The 9,739-nt window shown below is 54.3% G+C and overlaps 1 protein-coding gene across 5 annotated transcripts in view; it reads right to left on the reverse strand.

Annotated features, from left to right (window-relative positions):
* The window catches only part of LOC119775214 (chloride channel protein 2-like), an 83,723-nt gene extending 79,302 nt beyond the window's left edge, over positions 1 to 4,421 (reverse strand). For 3 of the 5 annotated variants that reach the window (XM_038273111.1, XM_038273110.1, XM_038273112.1), the window contains exon 1: positions 4,190 to 4,420. In XM_038273111.1, coding sequence (XP_038129039.1) covers positions 4,190 to 4,240 — 51 coding nt within the window. In that variant the 5' untranslated portion in view covers positions 4,241 to 4,420. Of the gene's footprint in view, positions 1 to 4,189 lie in introns of all 5 variants that reach the window. The other 2 variants (XM_038273109.1, XM_038273108.1) reach the window with 1 other exon arrangement.
* Positions 4,422 to 9,739: the final 5,318 nt, after the last annotated feature.

Below are 9,739 nucleotides of genomic sequence, written 5' to 3' on the forward strand. Positions count from 1 at the left end.
GGAACCTGGAGCTTCACCATCATGAAGCTTTAAAGACCAGAAGATCAGAAAGTCCTTCAAACGTCTCCAAGAAGGACGGAGCAGACGGGACCTCCTCAGGAAGCTCTGGTCCTTCAGATGCTGCAGATCTTCAACCAGTCTGATGATCAGAGTGTGACCTCCTCCTCCTCCATCCTCATCTCCATCATCATCATCATCATCTTCATCATCCTCATCATCGCTAATGACTGAAAGAAGCTGATAACGAAGGCAGCGCTGGTTAAAGATGGCCTCCCATGGTGTTTATTCTGATCACATTTGAACCCAGTTAAGGATCCGGTTCTGGTTCTGGGTTGGATGGATCGGCTCTGATGTTCCTCATCATGGTTCTGGTTCTGACACGTAGATCCATGCAGCTTAGATCAGCACATCTTTAGTCCCTGGTTCATCATCACTTCTATCTAATGTTCTGATCTCAGCAGAAACTCATTTATCTGAGATGTTGAAGGTAAACTCAGCTCAGGACATGAAATCTCCCTCAGCTGATAACCAGCGGAACATCCTGTGATGTGTCAACAGTGAGGTCATCGCCGCAGACCGCCGCCTCAAGGTCACCTCCTCTTTACTCTGAGACCATTTAGAAACGGAGCCAACAGCTGGAGAACAGCTGTAGCTGAGGAACGTCAGCTACGCGTTCCCCGGCGTCAGCGTCGCCTTCCCCGGCGTCAGCGTCGCGTTCCCCGGCATCAGCGTCGCGTTCCCCGGCGTCAGCGTCGCGTTCCCCGGCGTCAGCGTCGCGTTCCCCGGCGTCAGCGTCGCGTTCCCCGGCTACGCGTTCCCCGCCGCCACCGCCTTGTTAGCCGCTTGGTGACGAGTTTTACAGTAAAGCAGTTTCCTTCTTTTTGAAACAGACGTGCAGCAGCAGGACGGACTTTAACAACAGGACCAAGAGTCCCCACAGCATGATGCTGCCACCACCATGCTTCCCTGCTTCATAAAATTGAAAACCAGTGAAAATGTTTAAAAAAAAACAAGCAGATCTTTCATCTCCACCGTTGCCCCAAAGCATTCTGGGTAAACTGGATAGAGGAAAGAAGAAGCTGTGCATGCTCTCCATGGCGCTCTGCCAGCTTCAGTTCCTTTCTAGGATCCATGTTTGCTGAAAGGTTAGAGGTCACGGAGGTCGTCTGGCGATAATTAAGGTGCACGCCTTCTCTCATCCAGACTCTTTTTTCTCCTGAATTAATCATCAGAGCTGAACGCTCTCATGGTGGACGCCATCATGGCTTCCTGCTGGTTGACCTCAACTCTCCTTCCAGCCAATCAATCTGGGCTGTTTGTGCAGAAAGCAAACAGTGTTGCATAAAAATGAACAACAGCAATTAGTTGCAACAAAGGAGCAGTCTAGTTGATGTTTATCTGCGGCGGCCCCACGCTGAGCAAACACCTCAGAGGAGGAATGAAGGAGCGTTTAGCTCTGAGCTACGAGGATCAGGCGGGAAATTTCCACCATTTCTCCAAACAGGACGACTCGCCTCACAGCGAAAGGAGGGAGAAGTTCCTCCAGGTAGGAACCACGACCAGGAAGTTCTGCCCGACCCGCCGGACCGACACTTCCCACATTCATCTGATCCACAAACTTCTGTTCTGTGATCAGGCCCGGTTCGGATCGGGTCAGAACCAGATCACAGCTAGAGTCGGTTCTGTGCGGATCTATTTATAGAATGACAACGGACCGGAACCGCGGTCCAGTTCTGGTTCCTTCTTCTCTTTAGAGCAGCTGGTTCTGATGAAGGGTTCAGATCATCTGATGGTTTCCTGAAGACGCGACGGCGTTGGGGTCCTGGAGGCCTTCAGCGTTTGGCCGTAAACATCCGGAGACGTTGAAGGTTATGAATGTTCAGACATGCGGGAACAGAAACGGCTGCAGGTGCAACGGCTGCAGGTGCAACGGCTGCAGGTGCAACGGCTGCAGGTGCAACGGCGGCGCCTGCATGCCTTCAGGAAACAGGGAAACGCCACCAGCAGCATTTATCATGCAGGAAGGTTTTCTATGAACTGATCTTTTATTTATAATAAAATCACTTCAGCTGAACTAATCTTCTGTAGCGCTTGTTGAATAAACAGACATTCATGGACTTCCAACCGAAGAGGCGGAGCTTCGTAAACAGAGCGTCTGTTTATGAGCAGCGGGACATTTATCCAATCACTGCTTCCCTTCAGACACAGATCAGTGTTTTGATTGATAAAGAAACAATCAGTGAAATGATAAAACGCCACCTTTGCTCACAGGAGGAATAAATCTAATATTGCTCATAAAACTGCCTCCATGTTGCAGCAGGAGTCAAGTTAACCCCCCCCCCCCCCCCACGGCTGAACCACAGTGGCCCCTTTGAGCATCCGCTGCCCACAACAGAACCCACATAGCCATCACTGCCAACCCCAGACAAAGGCTCCATGTTACTACAGCCCACAGTTAGAGACGGGGGGGGGGGGGCTGATGGTGAACCGGGTCACGCTCATTCAGACCTCATTTAGTTTATTTCAGCGTTCTGCAGCCTGATGAGCAGATATTTATTTTTCTCCCCTCTTAGCGCCGGAGGGCCAAACACGAGACCCTCCAGGGTGACGGACTGTCCGCTGCTGAATCAGCAGGACGCACGTTGCGTAATCTCTCACACCCAGAGGGGGGGGGGGGACTCTTTCCTTTGACAAAGAAACTTTTTCAGATGGAGGAAACAAAGGCCTGAAGCAGAGCAGAGCTTCATGTAAGCCTCCGTTCCACTGAACTGGTCCCAGTAAAACCAGTGAGGGAGATTCTTTCAGCCCAGCAGAATGTTTCTAGTTGAAGTCCATCCACACAAAGTGAGGAAGACGCTCCAAAACTACTCACTGATGAAGAAGTCTCCTCTTACACAACTCTAAGATAATAAAGATGGCCGCCATCGCCGGTTCCAGCAGTGACAGTAGACAGAGGAACGCCGCAGACAGTCAGAGATAACGCCGTGAGACCTTCAGGTCACCGTAGACCACCCTGGGCTGTGGAGATCTACAAATGCAACATCTCTACCAGGACCAACTGTTCTAGTCCACACAGATCTACAACTCAGGTGTAATCAGAGCAGCGCACAGGAAGCATCACAGGTGTGACTGCAGCAAGCTAACGAGGGCCGCCATCACGCTGGGAGAAGGTTCAGAGCTGGCGATGGGAGGAGGGGCGGAGCCAAACCCTGAGCAGACCAGGAGGAAACCATCAGGACCTTAGGAGCATAGATTCACCTTCAAACAGGAGCGTTAGCATTAGCTTAGCTTACTGTTATACATGTTTGGTCTAGTCAAAGTTCAAACCCGGCTTCTGCTGGTTTAACGTGGAACTTCTAGCATAAAGCCTCCATCTGAGGATGTAGAGCTAGTTTACAGAGAGGAAAGGAACCTAGATGTACAGCCAATAGAGCTGCAACTGAACACAGAGCTGTGAAGTCATTTAACTGAAATCAAACAGCAATAAAGTTTAAAGACAACAGGATTGTTTTCAGAGAACCAGCAGGTCAAAGTCCAACCCCCCCCCCCCATAAACATGCAGAAAGGACATGCCCCCCCCCCTTCCTGTCCACCTGAGCAGCATGAATGGAGCCGATTATTCTGCTGAATAATGAATCTAAAATCTTTCTGCATTCAGTGATTCAGGAAAATAGATCCACACCCAGCAGAATAATCTGAGATTAATAATCTGACTCTTTGATTGTTCTTGTTCCAGAACACAAGCAGCAGCTTATCAGCTGCAGAGACTTAGTGGCTCAATAAAGTTTAGGGCTCCTAAAAATAAAAACTATGAAGTTAAATTAGATCAGCTGGTGATCAGGGCCATAGATCTATAGATTAGAGTGATTGGAAGGAGGCCATCCGGCCAACCTTTCAGCTCTCTGGAATATAGATCTTTGTTAGATAGATCTGCTGGATTATCTGTCAGCTGAATGACTGAGGATGAAATGGAAACTTCCCAACTTGCTCCAGTGAAACATCTGGATCCAGATGTTCTCCCATTAAACCCAGTAAACCGAACCGAACCGAAGCAGGTTAAAGGACTGGATGAGTGGAGTCCGAACCAGAACCTGGATGGACCGGCTGCTCTGTGATCCACATTAAGCCGCCCGGGCTGGTCCGGTCCGGTCCGGCCCGGTTCGGCCCGGTCCGCAGCGGACTCACTCACCAGGGTTTGTTCGTACTGCAGCGCGCGCTGCTCCGAGCTGCTGCCCGCCATGGCTGCGCTCTTTCCGGGGTGGCGGTGAGATGAAAGGCGGTCAGTGACGTGTGTCCACGCGCGGCTCAGCCTCCGGTACCGACCAGCAGCTCGCTCCCCGCTGTGCTGCCGGTCCAAAGCTCCTGCCGTTCATTTTATACTTCAGCCAAACTTCCTTCTGCCCAAAGGGGCGGGGCTTCAGCGAGTCCAGACTCCTCCCACTCAGAGCCACGGAGAACACGCTGCGTGGGTCCCTCACAGGAAGAGAGAGGTGGACCGGGACAGATCCGGCTCCCGGGGAAAAGACTCACAGGATACATCAGGGGGTCCAGATCTATTCAGTTTATTTCTATAGATTCTCATCATGTCATCTCAGGTGACTTTATAGATCCAGATCAACCAGATCATCCAGTCAGATTGATTCAAAGTTTTCTATCTAAGGAAAACCAGCTGATTGCATCGACTCATTGACTCTTCAGCAATCCCTCACACTAAGCATGCTTGTAGCGACAGTGGAGAGGAAAAACTCCCTTTGAACAGGAAGAAACCTCCAGCAGAACCAGGCTCAGTGTGAGCGGCCATCTGCTGAGGCCCACTGGGGTTCAAGGAGAGGAAGCAGCAGAGGCGTAACCAGAACATTTTTCTAAGGGCGGGGAGTCAGTAACCGCTGCAGACTGAGGCGCGGCTAAAAGCACCAGAACCTCAGAGGTTAATTTCTACTGTTCCAACAGGAACGAGCAACAACCTCCATATTTAATAAAAACTAACTCTACTCGCTAACAAATAGACGCATATATTTAAACGAGTATTTAAACATCCACGGCGTCTAAAGAAAACGTGTAGTGGACAACATTTCTGGAGCGAAAATCTTTTCCATTGTCTTTACTTACCTACTTTTTAAAAAACTGTTCTGCATAAAAATTATATTTAAATGTTCTAATATCTACATTAAATGGATTTTTAAGTTATTGTTTATCTATGATTTCACTGAAGACTCCTCGATGACTGCAGAGACATCATGTTCTCTTTACCCCAAATAACACACATTTAGTGCTGAAAAGAGCAGGAATTCTGTATATATCAACTTTAAAGGAATAGTACACACAAAACATGATTAGCCTTCATTTTCTACTCCCCCCCATGCTGAACAACACTCTGGAGTACTTTTTTGATATCTCAAATGCATCTGGAGATCTGGGAGGCTTCTTGCTGTCTGCTGACATTCAAATAATGGAGGTCTATGGCGCCCGAGGCAGAAAGGTCCATAAAAGTCCACAAAAAACGTGTCAATATTCCTCCATACTGCTCGTCCAATGTATTCCAAGTGTCCTGAGTGGGTAGCATCCAGAATTTACTCGAAACGAAGTCATTTAGAATGTTTTTAGAGCATAAACAGTAGTGTATAGGATTTCCTGAAAGCGCGTTCACGAGTCTACGGAAACCGCGGCAGACCAAACCAGATGAAAGTGCGCATTCAGCTCGGCAAAGAACTCATGCTCTTCCTCAACACTGAAGTCCTCAGACATTTTTCTTTCGTTGTTTCTTTCTTTGCACAGGTAAACAGCACATTTCTTCTTCTACGCTTGCATTATCGGCAGAGCAGACGCTGAATGCGCCAAGCTCCAACATCTAGAAACAAAGGTGTTGATCCAGGTAGTCCATCTCTCTGTGTGTGCTGTACGTTAACACCCACCAGTTAGTAACTCAGTTACTTTTTGGGAGAAGTAACTAGTAACTATACCTAAAAACTGCCCAACACTGCTGACCAGAAGATATTATTTCTTTATTTTTTGGACCCGTCATGGTTTATGAAACAGATTATTGTTTATTTCTTATCAGTGAGATTTTATTCTGCTCTAGACCTTCTGTGGATCTCTTGTTTTTCAAAAACGTTGCGTCTATTAAGTCTCGCCTCCAGTCTTCTTTTCTTCTGGGACTGAAACCAATAATCTGTCTGATGTCTGATCATCCAGGTGAAGGTCACCTTCCCAGATCTCTCCACAGTTCTACCATCAGCCGCCCTGATCAAGGCTCCGCCTCCACTCAGCTCACCTGCCTGCCACCCTCTGCTGTAACATCAGCAGACCATCAGACACCAAACCAGCACCTGTCAGCCTGAGCGCTGCAGTAATCTGACCGACCCCCCCTACCTGCTCCTGGCGCCATCCTGAACCTGCCGATCAAAGCGCCGATCAAAGCGTCTCTACCTGCAGAGACAAACTCCACCTGGGCTGCTGCCTTTCTGCACGCTGGACTGGTCCAGCAGAGGACCTGCTGGGTCCGTCCTCTGCAGACTCGTTGGACCTGCTGGGTCCGTCCTCTGCAGACTCGTTGGACCTGCTGAGTCCGTCCTCTGCAGACTCGTTGGACCTGCTGGGTCCGTCCTCTGCAGACTCGTTGGACCTGCTGGGTCCGTCCTCCGCAGACTCATGGACCTGCTGGGTCCGTCCTCTGCAGACTCGGTGGACCTGCTGGGTCCGTCCTCTGCAGACTCGTTGGACCTGCTGGGTCCGTCCTCTGCAGACTCGTTGGACCTGCTGGGTCCGTCCTCTGCAGACTCGGTGGACCTGCTGGGTCCGTTGGACCTGCTGGGTCCGTCCTCTGCAGACTCGGTGGACCTGCTGGGTCCGTCCTCTGCAGACTCGTTGGACCTGCTGGGTCCATCCTCTGCAGACTCGTTGGACCTGCTGGGTCCGTCCTCTGCAGACTCGTTGGACCTGCTGGGTCCGTCCTCTGCAGACTCGGTGGACCTGCTGGGTCCGTCCTCTGCAGACTCGTTGGACCTGCTGGGTCCGTCCTCTGCAGACTCGGTGGACCTGCTGGGTCCGTCCTCTGCAGACTCGTTGGACCTGCTGGGTCCATCCTCTGCAGACTCGTTGGACCTGCTGGGTCCGTTGGACCTGCTGGGTCCGTCCTCTGCAGACTCGGTGGACCTGCTGGGTCCGTCCTCTGCAGACTCGTTGGACCTGCTGGGTCCGTCCTCTGCAGACTCGGTGGACCTGCTGGGTCCGTCCTCCGCAGACTCATGGACCTGCTGGGTCCGTCCTCTGCAGACTCGTTGGACCTGCTGGGTCCGTCCTCTGCAGACTCGTTGTACCTGCTGGGTCCGTCCTCTGCAGACTCGGTGGACCTGCTGGGTCCATCCTCTGCAGACTCGGTGGACCTGTTGGGTCCGTCCTCCGCAGACTCATGGACCTGCTGGGTCTGTCCTCTGCAGACTCGGTGGACCTGCTGGGTCCGTCCTCTGCAGACTCGTTGGACCTGCTGGGTCCGTCCTCTGCAGACTTGTGGACCTGCTGGGTCCGTCCTCCGCAGACTCGGTGGACCTGCTGGGTGCTGGGTCCGTCCTCCGCAGACTCGGTGGACCTGCTGGGTCCGTCCTCCGCAGACTCATGGACCTGCTGGGTCCGTCCTCCGCAGACTCATGGACCTGCTGGGTCCGTCCTCTGCAGACTCGGTGGACCTGCTGGGTCCGTCCTCTGCAGACTCGGCGGACCTGCTGGGTCCGTCCTCCGCAGACTCATGGACCTGCTGGGTCCGTCCTCTGCAGACTCGTTGGACCTGCTGAGTCCGTCCTCTGCAGACTCGTTGGACCTGCTGAGTCCGTCCTCTGCAGACTCGTTGGACCTGCTGGGTCCGTCCTCCGCAGACTCATGGACCTGCTGGGTCTGTCCTCTGCAGACTCGGTGGACCTGCTGGGTCCGTCCTCCGCAGACTCATGGACCTGCTGGGTCTGTCCTCTGCAGACTCGGTGGACCTGCTGGGTCCGTCCTCTGCAGACTCGTTGGACCTGCTGGGTCCGTCCTCTGCAGACTCGGTGGACCTGTTGGGTCCGTCCTCCGCAGACTCATGGACCTGCTGGGTCTGTCCTCTGCAGACTCGGTGGACCTGCTGGGTCCGTCCTCTGCAGACTCGTTGGACCTGCTGGGTCCGTCCTCTGCAGACTTGTGGACCTGCTGGGTCCGTCCTCCGCAGACTCGGTGGACCTGCTGGGTGCTGGGTCCGTCCTCCGCAGACTCGGTGGACCTGCTGGGTCCGTCCTCCGCAGACTCATGGACCTGCTGGGTCCGTCCTCCGCAGACTCATGGACCTGCTGGGTCCGTCCTCTGCAGACTCGGTGGACCTGCTGGGTCCGTCCTCTGCAGACTCGGCGGACCTGCTGGGTCCGTCCTCCGCAGACTCATGGACCTGCTGGGTCCGTCCTCTGCAGACTCGTTGGACCTGCTGAGTCCGTCCTCTGCAGACTCGTTGGACCTGCTGAGTCCGTCCTCTGCAGACTCGTTGGACCTGCTGGGTCCGTCCTCCGCAGACTCGGTGGACCTGCTGGGTCCGTCCTCCGCAGACTCGGTGGACCTGCTGGGTCCGTCCTCTGTAGACTCGGTGGACCTGCTGGGTCCGTCCTCCGCAGACTTGGTGGACCTGCTGGGTCCGTCCTCTGCAGACTCGGTGGACCTGCTGGGTCCGTCCTCCGCAGACTCGGTGGAACTGCTGGGTCCGTCCTCCGCAGACTCGTTGGACCTGCTGGGTCCGTCCTCTGCAGACTCGTTGGACCTGCTGGGTCCGTCCTCTGCAGACTCGTTGGACCTGCTGGGTCCGTCCTCTGCAGACTCGGTGGACCTGCTGGGTCCGTCCTCTGCAGACTCGGTGGACCTGTTGGGTCCGTCCTCCGCAGACTCATGGACCTGCTGGGTCTGTCCTCTGCAGACTCGGTGGACCTGCTGGGTCCGTCCTCTGCAGACTCGGTGGAACTGCTGGGTCCGTCCTCTGCAGACTCGGTGGACCTGTTGGGTCCGTCCTCCGCAGACTCATGGACCTGCTGGGTCTGTCCTCTGCAGACTCGGTGGACCTGCTGGGTCCGTCCTCCGCAGACTCATGGACCTGCTGGGTCTGTCCTCTGCAGACTCGGTGGACCTGCTGGGTCCGTCCTCTGCAGACTCGGTGGACCTGCTGGGTCCGTCCTCTGCAGACTCGGTGGACCTGCTGGGTCCGTCCTCTGCAGACTCGTTGGACCTGCTGGGTCCGTCCTCTGCAGACTTGTGGACCTGCTGGGTCCGTCCTCCGCAGACTCGGTGGACCTGCTGGGTCCGTCCTCCGCAGACTCATGGACCTGCTGGGTCCGTCCTCCGCAGACTCATGGACCTGCTGGGTCCGTCCTCCGCAGACTCATGGACCTGCTGGGTCCGTCCTCTGCAGACTCGGTGGACCTGCTGGGTCCGTCCTCTGCAGACTCGTTGGACCTGCTGGGTCCGTCCTCTGCAGACTTGTGGACCTGCTGGGTCCGTCCTCCGCAGACTCGGTGGACCTGCTGGGTCCGTCCTCCGCAGACTCGGTGGACCTGCTGGGTGCTGGGTCCGTCCTCCGCAGACTCGGTGGACCTGCTGGGTCCGTCCTCCGCAGACTCATGGACCTGCTGGGTCCGTCCTCCGCAGACTCATGGACCTGCTGGGTCCGTCCTCTGCAGACTCGTTGGACCTGCTGGGTCCGTCCTCTGCAGACTTGTGGACCTGCTGGGTCCGTCCT

This window comes from Cyprinodon tularosa, unplaced genomic scaffold (assembly GCF_016077235.1).
Source record: "Cyprinodon tularosa strain WSP-4 unplaced genomic scaffold, ASM1607723v1 ctg859, whole genome shotgun sequence".
NCBI classification, from domain to species: Eukaryota; Metazoa; Chordata; class Actinopteri; order Cyprinodontiformes; family Cyprinodontidae; genus Cyprinodon; species Cyprinodon tularosa.